Below are 17,228 nucleotides of genomic sequence, written 5' to 3' on the forward strand. Positions count from 1 at the left end.
TTGACCCACATGTTTTGGTCATGTCCCACTTTACATGACTATTGGAAGGACATATTTGCTACCATTTCCTCAATTTGGAATATCGATTTACAACCTCATTTTATTACTGCAATTTTTGGTATACCAAATGAGGATGGTAATCAGCTTTCCCCTTCAATTAGATGAATGATTGCTTTTGTAACATTAATGGCCAGAAGGTCTATATTGCAAAATTGGAAAGAAGGAAATCCTCCTACCACATTTCAGTGGCTCTCTCAAACTATTTCTTATCTGAGCTTGGAAAAAATTAGAAGCACTATTTTTGACTCATCAGTTAAATCTGAAGAAACTTGGGGACCGTTCATTCGACATTTTCATATGAATTAATTTGACCTCTCCCAGACCTTCTCTCTGTCTATTCTTGTTCTGGTATGGAGTTCCGGAGTTTTTGGCACTATCATATACAAATAAACTGTTATTATTGCCCATGTTAGTTTAGTTTAGTATTTTTTTTTCTTCTTAATATATATTTTTTCCTTGTATTTTTATAATTTTTTCTTTTTCTTTTGACGATTATTTTTATTTTTTTCATATAATTATTATAGACTTGATTGATAATGTACTATGTTTTTCTGTTGATATTTTAATAGGATATTGTTATCCTACTATTAATTCAATTTCAAGTCTTATGCATTTATAACCTATTCATTATTATGTTATGTTTTTTTATATATATAAAATTCAATAAAAAGATTGAAAAAGAAAGAAAAGAAATTCCAGAGCGCATTACAAAACTTTACAAGAAACTACTTAATTAGAAGGAGAAGCAGCAGAATAATAGGAGCAAAATGAGAATAAATTGGAATTTCTCTGACCTTTGTTGTCTCTCTTTATATCCATAGATTTCAAATTAATCACAATTATTTCACTGAACTGCATCTCCCTTTCCTATTGTCCTAACCGTAGTCAGAAGACTGCTTCAGTGGTTTTAGAGTTCACATTTTCTTACATCAAATAAAAAATGTTTCAGTCTACTCATGCTATTATGATATTCATGTATATTTTCTTCTACATTCACAAAAGACCAAATTGTCCATCTCAGACATCCACTCTGAACACTGAACTGAAATTGCTTTTATTTATTTTTTTACCACTGATTGGTTCTTGAAACTCCATACATTAGCATCATGATTTTTTTTTGCACTGTGACCAAGTGACATTCAATATTGTATTACAAAGCTCCCTAAGCATTTGATATATAATAATCAGTTAACATACGAGCTTCTCATAGAGGAGCATTTACCTCCAATGGTTGCACTTCTTTTTTGGACTTGGAAAGTTTGGGTCACATCCCCATTCCGGACAATATTGCCTAATAGAGGTGGGAGCTCAGCCTCAAAATTACGGGTTGATATCCAGCTAGAGACTCATATTGAAGAAGACCACCAACATTATCCGGTGATGCATGATGTCGTTAAGGCAAAGCATTCAGATTTAGTTCTACCAAGGGAGCAGATATGTATTTGAGATAAGTCAAAGCAAAAAAAAACAGGGTTTATCAGTGATCCTAAAGTCGAGAGTATATGTGGAAAGGAGGATGAAGTTGCACCATTGTAGTACTATTTTGCTGCATTTTATGACATTCATAAGCGTTCCTCAGCATTGGACTGATATCTTGCAAACTTGTCAGTGATCGTACAGAAACAGCTCCTTCTCCAGAACTGAATCTTATCAGCAAAGCAAGATTTACTGATATAACACAAGGAAAACCATGGCATTCGCTTTAGCAGTTGAGATGGCAATGCTAATAGAGGTCAGATGTCTGTGACAGTACATTCCACAAAAAAACTCCATAATTTTGCAGTTCTAATTTATACTTATCATTATATTCATCATTTGTTAATTTATGGCTCAGAAGTACTGGAAAATTCTGGCCATTGCCACCAATTCCATCTCTCTACTGGCGATGAAAGGTGAATCAGAAAGTTCACAAACTTGTGTCCCGTGCAACTTTATATGCAATGCCATAGTAAGAGAATCATTCAATGCCAATGACAAAACTTCGGCTGTGTAAAATAAATATTAGTTTGAACTCACATGTATGGTATCTCATCACAGTCAGATGAGAGCATTTTAAAGAAAGGATACAGTCAACGTTTCAGGAACAGTTTTGTTCCCTCTGCTATTATATTTCTGAATGGATAATGAATGAACCCATGAACACTACCTCACTTATATACTGATATATATCTCTTTTTGTAACCTAATAGTTTTTTTTTAACGTATTGCACTGTACTGTTGCCACAAAATAACAAAATTCACAACATATGCCAGTGAACTTTGAACATGGAACACAGAAAATCTACAACATTACAGGCCCTTCAGCCCACAATGTTGTGCCGACCACGTAACCTACTCTAGAAGCTGCCTAGAATTTCCCTACTGCACAGGCCTCTATTTTTCTAAGCTCCATGTACCTATTTAAGAGTCTCTTAAAATTAAATCTGAATCTGAAATTAGTTGGCATAATGAGCAAAGGCCATTCTAACCATCATAACTGGCTGTTCAACTTAATTTCACAGGCTTATAAGTCACACTTTGCTATTTCTGATAAGGATCTGTCCAGATGCCAGATATTTAGATTTGTATTGCAATACAATAAATGCCAAAAGACATTGGTTAACTAGTGTCCGAGTTGGTCATGACAAAATATTCTGCCTGAAGAAGTTATATGGGCACAAATAAGTCACTTGAAATCTGCAGTACAGAATTCATTATGGTGCAAACCAACTATTTACTATCACTCTGCATTTACCACAATCATATAAATATCAACGCTGTTGAATTAATATTTTCCACTTATAATCATAGATGCATTTTCTAGTTTTAATTCTTTAACTATAAAACCGTTGCACAAAATCATTAAGTGATACCATAAGCCACTGTGGAAATAGTTGTAGTGCATTACTTAGTGGTGATTTGATTGGGAATTTCAAATTAAATAAATATCACACTGTTTTTCATGATTTCAAAGGCATCACTGCACGGACAATGGATGGCAGTGTAAACAGTTTTTGAACAGATGCAGCACCTCAGTCACTGAATATGATTCAGCCTGGTAGTACTGAATAACAAGTGTGAACCTGATAAGCTGCATCATTTATTCCATATAAATAATGCAATTGACAAATGAAAGAATACATCATGAGCATTTCATGCAGAATCGGGTAGCTTGGTGTATTTCAGACTCACCCCATAGGCACGACTGTAGCTCTCACCAGCCATAGCAGTCAATTCTGTATCCAGCAGGTCCCTGGCCCTATCAATACACTGCAATCAAAGGGAAAAACATCAAGATTATAACAATGAACTGCCACTTTTGTCCTTGAGCACTACCAATCAGGTTTCTTCACCTCTTCAATATCTAGAAGAGAATTTAGAGTCTGGCAAAATTGGGAAAGGTGACAGAAATTCAAATAACCACCTGTTATAACAGTGATGTGCAGAATAGCATCTCTGATTGCACAACACGTCAAACCTTGAAGTGGATGAGCTACAGCAGCAGAAGATCATAAACATACACACAATGACCACTTCAGAAGGTACAGGAGATAAAGTGGCCACTGAGCATAGGTAACAAGTAATAAAAATAAAACAGACCAAAGTAATTTTGTATTAAATTTTTCAGCTTTATTCTGCCCCTTCTTTTAACAGTAATTTGTCAAAACCACCAAACTGACTTGAAAATGTGGGAAGAAATCGCTAGACGTGAGGACTATAAATGGGTCAGGTCTCAATATGATCCATAAACCAGCTGTGGCGGTAAACATGATATTCTAGTGTAATTTTCAAACTTTCAGCGACTGGTTGGAAGATTCATTTACAGCCTAAGACACAACCTTCTGTATGTACGTGATTAAATGTGAGCTGAACAACAACTGTGTTAATAAAAAAAAAATTAAATGCGATGCCTTTGATCAAAATTTAGGTAAAGAGATAAAGCTTTGAAGAGACGAGGGGTATCTAATACATATTTCTCTACTTCCATCCAGTAGGTGCAGGAATTTGAAGCAGTTTAGAAGGAACTGATTTTAAGATAAAGAAATTGAATGCCTGAAATACAAAGCAGACTTGTCAGCATTTGGAAGAAATTAAAGCTTAATCTTCCAATGAATGCTTGAGCCAACATTCTCTGATCAGTGGAATTTTAACACGCATTATAATCCACTGATTTTATAAATCTCCATCTGAAGAGAGATTATGTATTCTGTGCATGCAAATATTTCTTCATGAAAGCAAGAATATTAAAACAAAAACCAAAATCACACATAAGTACTTTGAACCAGCAGAGCCAATGTTTTATTCACTAATGTGGCAATAAGTTATGTATCAGTGAATGTATTTAATGCTTTCCAAATAAACTTGTGTAATTTTTACAGCTGCACATTTTCTTCATTACGTAAGAGATTCTGTGACATTGTTTAAGGCAGTGGACCAGTACCGGGGCCACAAGGAAACGATATGATTTGGCAATATGAAGCGATATGAATCAACTGCACTGAGTCTGCGGCCCGGTGGTTGGGGACCACTGGTTTAGAGTGTATTTAATTTATATTTTTTCAGTCATTTAATGGTTTGCTGATGGATATTTCTGATGGCAGTTGGATATGGGTCAAGTAAGACTGCAACAAAAGCCAACAGATGACTGAAGTCTGTTTTTAGGTTTGCTTTATGTGAAGCAAAATTGAAAGCGATGATAGATTCAAGTGCACATGGTGGGACTGCTGGTTAATTTACAAGGAGAAACAAGGCAGATGTTTTTCCTTTGGAGTACAAGAAACTCCCAGCAAAAAGCAACTAAAAATGGCATGAGTAGTACAAAAGTTTGAGGAAATTTAATACCAAATTCATTGCAGTAAAATTGAGATTTTTCAATGTAATGTGTTAATTAAATGGAAATATTGTAGATTTATTCCACCCATTATATATTCAGATTCAATTTGTAGGTTACTGTATAGGGTCATTCAGCCACTTACACATGACCTCTGTGTATTCTAAATTCTTTTTATCACTTTGAATCTTGATGAGTCAAAGACACTCAGCAACTCATGGATATGTTGCATTTCTTGAGGGAAGCTTTTACTATAACCTCCAAGCTTCTCTCTTTTGCAGCAGGTAATTTCTACTTATAGGGTGCATGTTTTGGGTTTTCTCTAACTTCTTCTATTTTTCTTTCTCTGACTCTATCTACCTCAATCTTCCAAATCAATTCCTTTCTAGTCTCAATCTATAATCACCCTTACTCTCAACCCCCCACCTCAGTCCACCAATCACATCTGGTTCTCACCTCACCACTCTCTCTTTCTCCTTTATACTGATTATCTCCCAGCTCTACCTTCAGTCCAAATGAAGGGCTTCAACCTCAAATAGATGCTGTTCGACCCGCTGAATGTCTCCAGCAGATTGTTCGTTGCTCCAGACTGCAGCATCTGTAGTTTCATATCTCTGGATGTTTTGGGAGTCTGGGATCATGTATGCAAACAATGTGATGAAAGTAGTCAACCTAGCATAACATTAGTAGAAACTGTCTAAAATTTACTAAAAAAAAACAATCTGAGTAAAGAATTAATTAATACTGGAATCTGATCTGACCTGCTTTATAATTATTCTGTTCAATCACACGTACCTGCTGAGCTAGGGAGAAGAGATCTTGATGCAAAGCCAGAACAGCTCTATAGAAGGCACCATCATGTGTATCTCTTGGAATCATGCAAGCATATTCCTCCATACTATCCCAGTGTCCTGTTGATAAAAGATGCACAGTGATCAGTGAATAAAAATTATGTTGGTTAGGAGGTTATTTATAATTGCCACATGTGCTAAATTAGATTGTTTAAGCAAAACAGATTCTGGCATAGCTCAGCATGTCACAGGAACCAACCTCCCCTCTACTGACTCTACACTTCTCTCTGCCTTGGTAATCAAAAACCCTACTGGACATTCTCTCCTCTCCCCTCTCCCATACAAAAGCCTGAACACAGGCTCAAGGACAGCTTCTTTATGACAGTTATCAGTCTCTTAAACAGCCCTCTTGTACTTTAAGATGGACTCCTGGCTTCACAATCTACCTTGTTATGATTTTGCACATTACTTTTTATCTGCAATGCACTTTTTTCAGTAGCTTTTTCATTTCATTGCTTTACCTTGTTCTAGTTCAATACACGGTGTAATGATTTGATCTGTGTTCACAGTATGAAAGACAAGCTTTTCATTGTATATTGGTCCATGTAACAATAATAAATCAATTAACTTTGCTGTACTACATCCCAAATTATTTTCATTATGACTTGATTACATCAAATTCCTTAATTCATTGAATACTGTTACCTTGCATTAGAACTTCTACATCAATTCTACTCATATTGTTTATTTCCTCCACATCCCATGCTCCGTAAAAAATCTATTAGTTGCAAAATAACTTAATTGATAACATGGTCTTCTTTGATCACATTGTCATTCAGCAAATTGGAACAAAACTAAATTTCTAATGTTTGAAAACAGCTTGAAAGGTATTTTGAGTAAATTCAAAAGAAATTATAGGTATATACATATATATATACAAACATGTCAGTGGAACATTTAAAGAAAAACGTTGGACTTTTAAAAAATTTGTTGCTTTGTGTTTGTTGTATGTACAAAATTGAACTAAGTGACTGTTTTAGAGCTTATATATCAACTACATATAAACCTAACTAGGTAAAGACACCATGTCTCCTTACATGAATAACAGCTGTGTCAGCATTATTGATACTAGATTTTGCTTTTAACACTAGAACTTAATTAACTCTTTAGTTGCAGATGTAAGAATTTTCACCCACGTGGCTGGATCATGAATGAGTTTATACATCACGCTACAGAATGGTAATCCCCCATACCACTGGAACCCAATACTTGTAACCACATTTACAGAATCAGGGAGTTTTGAACATTCTCACCAATAAATCTAGGATTGATAGCATTGGTAATATAAAGGCAAATTATCTTAATAAGAATTATTTGGTTTTAATCTTTTGCTTTTTAAAATATATAGAAAAATAAAAAAGTGAAAACAAAGATTTTTAAAATTGAAATTTGACAAAGTTACTCAAATTTGTGTATTAATTGAACATACCCATAAATTTGATAATAGCAAAATATTAGCAGCACAATCTAGAGTAAGATAGCTGCCAGTGATCTCTCCCCAGCAGTCAACAGTGCTCTCGGCAAAATGTAAAAATAACCTAGCTGAGAAATACTTTACAATGGAGCTAAAGCAATGAACAAATACTTTATTGAGGGTGTGAAATTGTTCCTTTGCTTGTTCCATACCACATAGTTCCCATTCACATTCTTGTTCCAACCACCCACAGAACCAAAGCAAGAAATGAATAAATGAATGACTGACCTTGTTGGAACTACCACTACCTGCTGTGCCACAAAGGCCTAGGAATGACTTCCCTTCTTTCTTCCCATCGTACCGTAGCCAAGTCAACAACTCAGCACAGTGATGGAGAAAATCAAACCATGCTGTTCTCAAATAGCACTGGCACTATATTACATAGGAGTCTCTGAAAACTGCGTTTTGTTACAGAATAATAATTCCGTCAAACTCTTAAAAAAAATACTAACTTGACCATCAGAAGTCAACATCATAAAGGTCTATCATGATTCTGGTTCAGTGTTCTAATTTCATTACTCACTGAGCAGCCAGCATGGGGAATTTGCCGCCTTCTGGGACAAATGGCATAAATTGCAACAGATGGAGAATGAAGAAGATAAAATATTTTGCTGAGAAGTGAGGTGTGAGGTGAACAGATGCTTGGTAAAGACTAGCTGAGCCTGTAATTTTGCATAGTAATCTATCATAAACAGAGAAAATTAAGCTTGAAGTCAGGCAACAGTAACTAAGAATTTTATATGAACATGTTACGCTACAGATTTCAACCAATGCCAGCAGAGGGTTCACATCAGTGGTGTTTAGAAAAATTATTTTGCTGAGAAATGTCTACAAGTTCTGTTTGTGCACAGTACACAATCAACTTTAATAAACTGGCTTTTATTACAGAATGGAGGTAACAATGCTTTCCCATCCCCCGGAACTGAGCATAATTACATACCAAGTCCCCAAGCAGCTGCAGCTGCCATTCTTGCCATTTTTGCTTTTATATCTTCAGAGACGATGGTCCATTTTTCACAGCACTGCTGATGGAGCTGTCCCCTGAAACAACAAGCAGAACAAGTTCAGGCAGCTGAAACACCCATTCGTCTTGCATGCATATTTTAAAAATAAACTGGAATGTCACTGAGTTGCACATTGGCTCTGCTTGTGTATATTTTTCTTTTCTTATCAGTCGCAACATCATTCGTCAATACAACTGTTGTCGCTGTACCAGGGATGCACTAGTATTAAATCCTTTAGGTCTCAAAGAGTGACTGAAGAGAAAAGAAAGGGCAGCACAATGGAACAGCAATTAGTGTTGCAACCGCACTGTTTAACTAACCTTTGGTCGCTGTCTGTGTGGAGTTTGAATGTGGAGGTTTCCGCCAGGTGTTCTGGTTTCCTTCCGTACACCAAAGTCATTGCAATAGGTGAATTGCATATTGTAATCAGCTCTTCATGCAAGGCAGATGTCAGGAGAATTAGTGGGGTGGAGTTTAGTTATTTATTGAGATATAGTGTGGAGTAGACCCTTCGGGCTCTTTAAGCCATGCCACCCAGCAATCCCCCAGTTTAATGGAAGCCTAATCACGGACAATGTACAATCACCAATTAACCTACCAACTGATACATCTTTGGACTGTGGGAGAAATCCAGAATACCTGGAGCAAACCATGCGGACACAGAGAGAGTGTGCAAACTCCTTACAGGCACCCAGCAGGAATTGATCGCGGGTTACCAGTAGTGTAAAGCATTGTCCTAGCCACAATGCTATGAGTTGAAAAGACACACTCATTCTTTTATTAACTGAATCCTCTGCATATCTAAGAATAACCCATTTTAACAGGTTGAGATTTCTCAGAGTAAGATATTATTTGGATGTTGCTGATAAATAAAGGAACAAGCTTCTTTTTATTCCCACGTTATATGAAACCACATTAATTATGACATAATATTAGCTTCGAGCTAAACTTAAACTAGTCTTAGCATTTAATATTAACTTATGCCTAGAACAGTAACACTGGTTTGTGCTGTAAAAGAAACCAATTGTTCTTCGGCAAAGTCTTGAATTGACTTTACAACTTAAATCCTTCATGTACATGAGAAGTAAAAATCCCCATCTAACTGCAATGTGCAATTTATAATAAAAACTATGCAAGACAAGAGAGTCAATATAACATAGGAAGAAGCACGTTGCTCCTGGTTTTTATGCTGCAGTACTGTTTCCTAGATGGCAGCAGCTGGAATAGTTTGTGGCTGGGGTGACTCAGGTCCCGAATGATCCTTCGGGCCCATTTTACACACCTGTCTTTGTAAATGTCCTGAAGAGTGGGAAGTTCACATCTATAGATATGCTGGGCTGTCCACACCACTCTCTGCAGAGTCCTGCGATTGAGGAAAGTACAGTTCCCATAACAGGCAGTGATGCAGCCATGCTCTCAATTGTGCCCCTGTAGTCCACAACCAGCTCCTTTTTTATGACAATAAGGGAGAGGTTGTTTTCTTGACACCACTGTGTCAGGGTGATGACATTAACAACAGAAAGGCAACAGAAATAAGCTGTTCTCTTGATGTGTTAGTTCAATGTAATTCTGTCTGTTATCATACTGTCCGATGAGATGTGTGACATCTACATTGAGCTTATGTTAGCTTCATGTGGCACAATTAGATTTAAGCAGTTTTCTTGCAGGCAGATTCTTCACCTGGTCAGAGATGCACTCGAGACTATTGCTGACTCCAGGAGAACCTTGGAAGATACCCCCTCATGCATGCTAATATTAACTTCTGGACTCATTTGATGGCCATTGGATGAAAAAAAAGGGTGATTCAAATCTGTCAGTAGCTAGCAAGGGATAAGAGCCAGATTCTGAATTGCTCTCAATGTCCTCTGCATGGTTCTCAAATCAACTAGAACTTCCAAAGCATAGACTGGGCGAAATATCATTTGGCGTTTAACTCCCAGATTTTTTATCATGTGGAATTGTGGGAAACAGTAACTTGCTTCACAACCATTCTGTACATTCACAAGAGCAAGTTTATAATAGATATTTGCTGAGAAAGTGGAGAAAGGTAAAATAAAAACTTGGTGACACTTCAATAAAGAGCTCAAGACTCACACTTACATTAGTTCCAAGTTACATATTTATGCAAACATAGATTTTACTTTCAAAATGATTCAGCTTTTGCAGTCAGCAGCAATTAGAAGTTTACATTACTTGTGCGTGCCTCACTCCTTTTCTCACTACAGCCTGAGATTATTACCTATCCACCAGCACGTTACTCCTGCCAATAGATCGGAGGCACACAGGAATTCAGCCTCATGTACAGATATCTTTTTAAACACCATGTTGTTCACCTTGAAAATGTAGTAGAACACAAAGCACAATTTGTATTCTCAATTTCATTGCAATCACTAAATAAAAACATAATTCAATTGAATAGTGCCATGGCTTCACTATGACACCATAAAGTATAAATTAAACCTGCCATGAGCTTAGACTTAGCACTTCTGATTAGTTCCAGGAGAATAATTTTTTTTTTCTTTCACAAACAGATGGCTGCAGTCTGAGGTCAGTGCCTCAGAGCACTATGCAAATCTTTAGTGACAGTAAAAATAAACAGCAATCATTTTAATTTTACACATCAAAAGGAATCAAGCACAAGAGGCTTTGTAACCTTGTGACCACCAACACCTGTGGTAGATTTTATCACCATATATAAACATCCTGGTAGTTTGGTAATATTTTCTGATGGAAAAAGCTGATGAGATTAAATATAGACTTTCAGAACTCATAAAATATAAATAAATGGACAACTTCCATTAAGCTTTACCAAAAAATTCCAATACTGAATTAAATGAAATATTTGGACAACTGTATTTGGACTTGCGAATTCTGAACTCTAACCTATATTAGAATATGCAGTGTGAACTGAATAGCCCATATTCAATTACTGAAGTTGCTACTCTAGCAACAGCATAATATATTCATTCCAAACATCAGCTGACCCAGTGCCTGCTATATTTAAAAAAGGCATTGTTGGCTAGACAGCACATCAGAACCGATTGCAGATAAGAATGGCTGCATTCAAATTAAGAAAAGAAATTCTCCAGGGCAATTGTAAATAGATTTCTTCCAATCAGAACCAATCATATCCAAGATATCAAAGGTAGGAAAATGCAGATTAGATATGTCAATTAAATGTTTGAGCAGGTTCGAGAAGTGACACTGACTACTCCTTTTTCTATTCTCTAAATACTAAATATCACTAAATACTAAATGTTAGATAAATATTTTTCACCTCTAATGGAAAACATTAAACTCATTATCTATTGAAAATGAAGAGGTGAGTGCTGTCAAATACTTTGCTCAATGTCAATCATTAGTACTTAAAAAAATGAAATTCCAGCTGATGTCTTCATTGAGCAATAAAGGAAGAGGATGCAACAAAAGTGGTAAGTAATTCAAGGAAATTATGATTAAGTGATTGAAAACATTAGGATAGTTAAGTCCCCGGGGCCAGATGGGATTTATCTCAGATTACTATGGAGAGTGAGGAAGAGTGGTGCACCTTTGGTGATGATCTTTGCAACCTCATTGGCCACAGGAGTAGTGGATTGGAGGGTGGCAAATGTTATTCCTGTTCTCAAGAGAGTAAGTAGGAATAGCCCTGGGAATTATAGACCAGTGAGTCTTACTTCAGCGATAGACAAATTCTTGGAGAAAATCCTAAGAGTCAGGATTTATGAATGTTTAGAAAAGGAAGCATAGTCTGATTAGGGAAAGTCAGCATGGCTTTTTGAAGGGTAATTCATGCCTAACGAGCCTGACTAGATTCTTTGAGAATGTGACAAAGTACATTGATGAAGGTAGAGCAGTTTATGTGGTGCATATGGATTTTAATAAGGTGATTGATAAGGTTCCCCAGAGTAGGCTCATTCAGAAAGTCAGATGGCATGGGATCCAGGGAAACCTGTTCATACAGAATTCACTTTCCTGGAGGAGGCTGAGGGGGACAGTATTCTTCCTGGAGATTGGTGACCAGTGGTGTTCTGCAGTCCCCTGATCATTGTTATTTCCATAAGTAACTCTGATGAGGAAGTGGAAGAGTGGATCATAAAGTTTTCAGGTGGCACAATGGTTGATAGAGTTGTGAGTAGTGTGTCGGGTTCTGATCAGTTGCAGTAGGATACTTAAAGAGCTGGGCTGGGAATCAGAATCAGGTTTATTATCACCGGCATGTGACATGAAGTTTGTTAATTTAGCAGCAGCAGTTCAATGCAATACATAATCTACCAGAGAGAGAAAAAAATAATAAATAAAATAAAACATAATAATAAATAAGTAAATCAATTATGTATATTAAATAGATAGAAAAAAGTGCAAAAATAGAAATACTGTATAATAAAAAAAAGTGAGGTAGTGACCAAAGATTCAATGTCCATTTAGGAATCAGATGGCAGAGGGGAAGAAGCTGTTCCTGAATCGCTGAGTGTGTGCCTTCAGGCTTCTGTACCTCGTACCTGATGGTAACAGTGAGAAAAGGGCATACCCTGGATGCTGGAGGTCCTTTATAATGGATGTTGCCTTTCTGAGATGCCGCTCCCTAAAGATGTCCTGGGTACTTTGTAGGTGCTGACTCGATTTACAAGCTTCTGCAGCTTTTTTTGTTCCTGTTCAGTGGCCCCTCCGTACCAGACAGTGATGCAGCCTGTCAGAATTTCACATCTAAGTGGAGTGAAATCCAGAAAAGTGCAAAGTGATTCATTTTAGAAGGTTAAATTTGAAGACAGAATTCTTAGTAGTGTGGAGGAACAGAAGGACCTTGGTGTCCACGTCTGTAGATTCCACAAAGCTGCCATGCAGGTTGATTCAAGTGCAGTGAGGTAAAGCTGCAGTTCTATAAAACCCTGATTAGACCACACTAGGAATACTGTGTTCAGTTCTAGCTGCCTCATTATATGAAGGATGTGAAGGCTTTAGAGAGGGTGCAGAGGGCATTTATCAGGATGCTGCCTGGACTAGAGGGCACATCTTATGAAGGTAGATGAGTGAGTTAGGGCTTTCCTCTTTGGAGTGAAGGAGGATGAGAGGTGACTTGACTGAGGTGTACAAGATGATACAGCATAGTTCAAGTGACTTTTTCCCCAGGGTGGAAATGCCTAAGGCAAGGGAGCACAATTGTAAGATGATTGGTGGAAAATACAGGTGGGATGTGTAAGCAACACACACAAAATACTGGAGATCTCAGCTGGCCAGGTGACATCTCTAGAAAAGAGTACTGTTGATGTTTTGAGACAAAAACCTTTGGGTCGGCATAGCATTGTGAGCTAAAGGGCTGATACTGCACTGTAATGTTCTATGCTCAATACAAGCTAAATCTGAATTTTGTAATTTAATTCTAAATAGAAGTATGAACAGAATGTAAGTCATGTAAAGGTAAAAACAGTATTAAAAATAATTGCAATTTGAAGATTTGGATTATAATATGACAAAATGACATTCAATGTAAGTCGGCTGATATAGGTCCAGAGTGAATCTATGGACCAACTTCAAAAGGATCCTACAGCTTCTTACTTTTTAAAAAAAATTTTCACAGTTTGGCTTCTTTTGCAAATTGGTTGCTTGTCAGTCTTTGTAGATTTTCATTTAATCCATTGAATTTCTCTGTCCTACTGTGAATGCTGCAGGAAAATTAATCTCAAGGTAGTATATGGTGACATATATGTACTTCGATGTTAAATTTACTTTGAACTTAGATCGCATTTCCCAACCCCAAGTTAAAACAAAGTTCTGAATTGAAAATGTTAATTCATTGACTCATCCAGGTTGTAGAGTGTAAATTGAATAAAACTTGGTTGGATAGCTGGTGTGAAAGAGAGTATGTACATCTGCACGTGAAAGTTTTAAAAAATATTAAGGACTTAGATTTTTTATCTTCTATAGATTTTTAAGTCAAACAATGTTATATTGTTCAGTCAAGACAGGGTACCTGAACATAGTAATACAACAGATAAAGACTCATTTATTTAGTGATGTTATCGAATGAGAATTGGTACCATCACACAACGTAATGGGGCAGGTAACCATCAAGTCTGGTCAGTGTGGTATGTTTTAAGGAACATCTCTGAAATATAAAATAATTTGACATGGAGCGAACACTGAAGATACAAGATTCACCACTGGAGCTAGGTAGTACAGCCTCAGATTAAGGGTCAACCATTGAGAACAGAGAGAGAGAGAGAGAATATTACTTATATAGATGGTCGGAATACACAGCCTCTTGAATGAATGCTAAAATATTCATGGGTGAAACACCTGGATAGATGGATATAAAACTGTAGTAAGTGCTTCAATTTCTCAATTAAATCTGAATGTACTTTTGTTGCATTTGGCTTTCACATTTGCTGTATTGTTCCATATACCATTTCATGGTAAAGAATGTAAACTTCAGGGTTGACATTGATCTGAACTGGAATGAAATATTTACTTGAAGAGCACTGTTCAATAATAGCAGCACACCAAATAAGCAAGCTGCTTATTTATTACTCATTATTCCCATTTGGGTAGATGGAGCTCATCAGCCTGGGAAGGCAGTCCATCTAAGAGAGGGAAAACTCTGATTTCAAACCTCCACTGCCTTGCCACCATACCCACTCATGGGAAAGGCTTCGGGAGTAAACCCTGAGGATAAATCCAGAGCTGGTCCCTAAGGCAGTCCGATGTTGTCTTCAACCTCGTTCTGGCAACTCCTGCAACAACACTGCTGCCAAGCTGTATCAACTTTTGCCCTTCCCTTGGACAACATCAGTGGCGTGGAGAGGGAGACTCTCCATACAACCTTGCCCAGGCCTGTGCCCTGGAGAAGACTTTCCAGGCGTGGACCCAAGGTCTCGCGAGACTAATGGATGCCATACATTCCCATTTTGCACTAATTTTTTGTAACTTGGTACTTTTTGCCTTGCACTGTATTGCTGCCACAAACAACAAGGTTATGACATATGGCACATAATAAACCTTATTCTAAATGAACAAAGATCTAGGACTAAATATGGGCTTGATGTTCACATACCAGTTTCTACACCATTTTAGCCCAATGTATAATCTGATTTGTGAGCTAACATTACGCTAAATTATACTCGTAATACTGCATTTAATAAAACCATTAAAAAGTCTTAAACTCATGAAAGAATTTTAAGGCTGTTCTGATAACTTCTTGATTGCTATTCATTAAAGTAGCCCTTTAAAACAGCACAACCATTAAATGGCATCACAGCACAATTTAGTTTTGAAGACGTGTGTGGAAAGAAAATAATTTCAGTTGTAAGGTCCAGAGAAAGGAATCCTTTAGATGAGGAAAGACTGTGATCAGTTTCAAAATTCATCATTTACATATTATATTAAATTTCACTGCACAAAAGACATTCAACCTGTTTAAATAAATTTATATATATAACAATGTGAATCACTACTAACATATTATAAGCAAACAATATGTATTAGTCATAAGCACATACTAGTTTTTCCAGTGTTGTATTATAGATTATAGATAGATCTCTTTGTTACTTGATCATCGAAAATTAAAGATCCTCCAGAAAACAAAGTTTGAAACTTATTTACAGGCAGTCCCCAGGTTACGGACGAGTTCCGTTCCCGAGTCCGTCTTTAAGTCGGATTTGTATGTAAGTCGGAACAAGTACAGCCGGTATTATTTAGTGTCAGTCAAACATTTGTCTTAGTATATAGTATATATTTTACCTTTCTATCCATATAAAACACTTAAGAAACATATGTGTTCCACTGCACTGCATTAATTAAACCACTGCATTGCTTAGTAATAACTGTAGCTTTCATCGGGGCAGGGCCGTTCACATGCTCCATTATTCTCACTTTATCTTTTATCCTTTAAAATTGTTCCCATCATTGACTGACTGTAGCCGAACGCTTTTCCAATGACCGATGGCGTTTCACCTCTTTCCAAATGCTTTATTTCCACTTTATTTTCAATCGCGATTGCTTCCTGTCAATGGAACAGAAACACTGCAGGCGGCGGGTCCCGAGCTGTGCTGGCTCCTGAGCTCCGCTGGGTCCTAAGGACCACTGCTCTGAACTCCCCGGGTCCCAAACTGCACCACACTGAGACAGGTTAAATGGGACAAGTGGGGGCTGCGCTGGGTTTGGGTACTGTATTTGAGCCTCCACAATATTCCGCGTGGGAATTTAAACTGGAGGTGGCAGTGTTTTTTTTACGAGGTCAATTTGCGAGCTTGACATCAACCCGGCACGGATGGTACGGGAGTCACTGGATTGACATCAACCTGGCGCGCTTGGGAGTGGTGAATCCTGCTAAGAAAAATTTAAGCCAAATACACAGTTACATACTCAACACAGTGTCAACGGCAACAACTTAAAATGGCGGATGGCATTCTCCTTCCTCTGTCTGTAAGTATGAGTTGTCCATAAGTCGGACATTCGTAACTCGGGGACTACCTGTATTTAAAAATGCAGCAGGGGACAGGCTTCCAGTTCAATGAGCCCACACCACCCAGTTACACCCATGTGACCAATTAACTGTATGCCTTTGAAATGTGGGAGGAAACCACACCAACTTGAAGAAACCTGCACAGTCATGGTGAGAACTTAGAAACTCCTTATAGACAGCTGTAGGAATTGAACCTAGGTCACTAGTGCTTAAGGCCGGCTGGTGGCATAGTGGCATCAACACCAGACTTTGGAGCGAAGGCTCCCAAGCTACTGGACATACTTTCCCAACGGAAAGTATGTCAGTCAATGCTGCAGAGAACATAATCAATGACCGTTACTAAGAACTTCGGAGCTACGGCTCCTGAGTTCGAATCCAGCCGGCTTCCTTGCATGCTTTCCATCCATGCTGGGTTGAGCATCAAGCTAGCAACTTGGCCTCGTAAAAATAAGAAAGCCTGCTAAAAAATCGCTGTCACGACAGCGTCCTGATGACTCCACTCGGAGTTAGAAGCTTTTTTCTTCACTGGTGCTTAAAGCAATGTGCTAACTGCTATGCTGGAGACAAAACA

General features: G+C 37.5%; 1 protein-coding gene across 4 annotated transcripts in view; it reads right to left on the reverse strand.

Annotated features, from left to right (window-relative positions):
• mtor (mechanistic target of rapamycin kinase) overlaps positions 1-17,228 on the reverse strand; it is a 342,240-nt gene that overhangs the window by 79,837 nt on the left and 245,175 nt on the right. For all 4 annotated transcript variants that reach the window (XM_059951708.1, XM_059951709.1, XM_059951711.1 and 1 more), the window contains 3 exons: positions 8,136-8,236; positions 5,666-5,781; positions 3,232-3,309 (listed from right to left, as the gene is read on the reverse strand). In XM_059951708.1, the coding sequence (XP_059807691.1) occupies positions 3,232-3,309; positions 5,666-5,781; positions 8,136-8,236 (295 nt within the window). The remainder of the gene's footprint in view (positions 1-3,231; positions 3,310-5,665; positions 5,782-8,135; positions 8,237-17,228) is intronic.

Source organism: Hypanus sabinus, chromosome 27, assembly GCF_030144855.1.
Source record: "Hypanus sabinus isolate sHypSab1 chromosome 27, sHypSab1.hap1, whole genome shotgun sequence".
Taxonomy (NCBI): domain Eukaryota; kingdom Metazoa; phylum Chordata; class Chondrichthyes; order Myliobatiformes; family Dasyatidae; genus Hypanus; species Hypanus sabinus.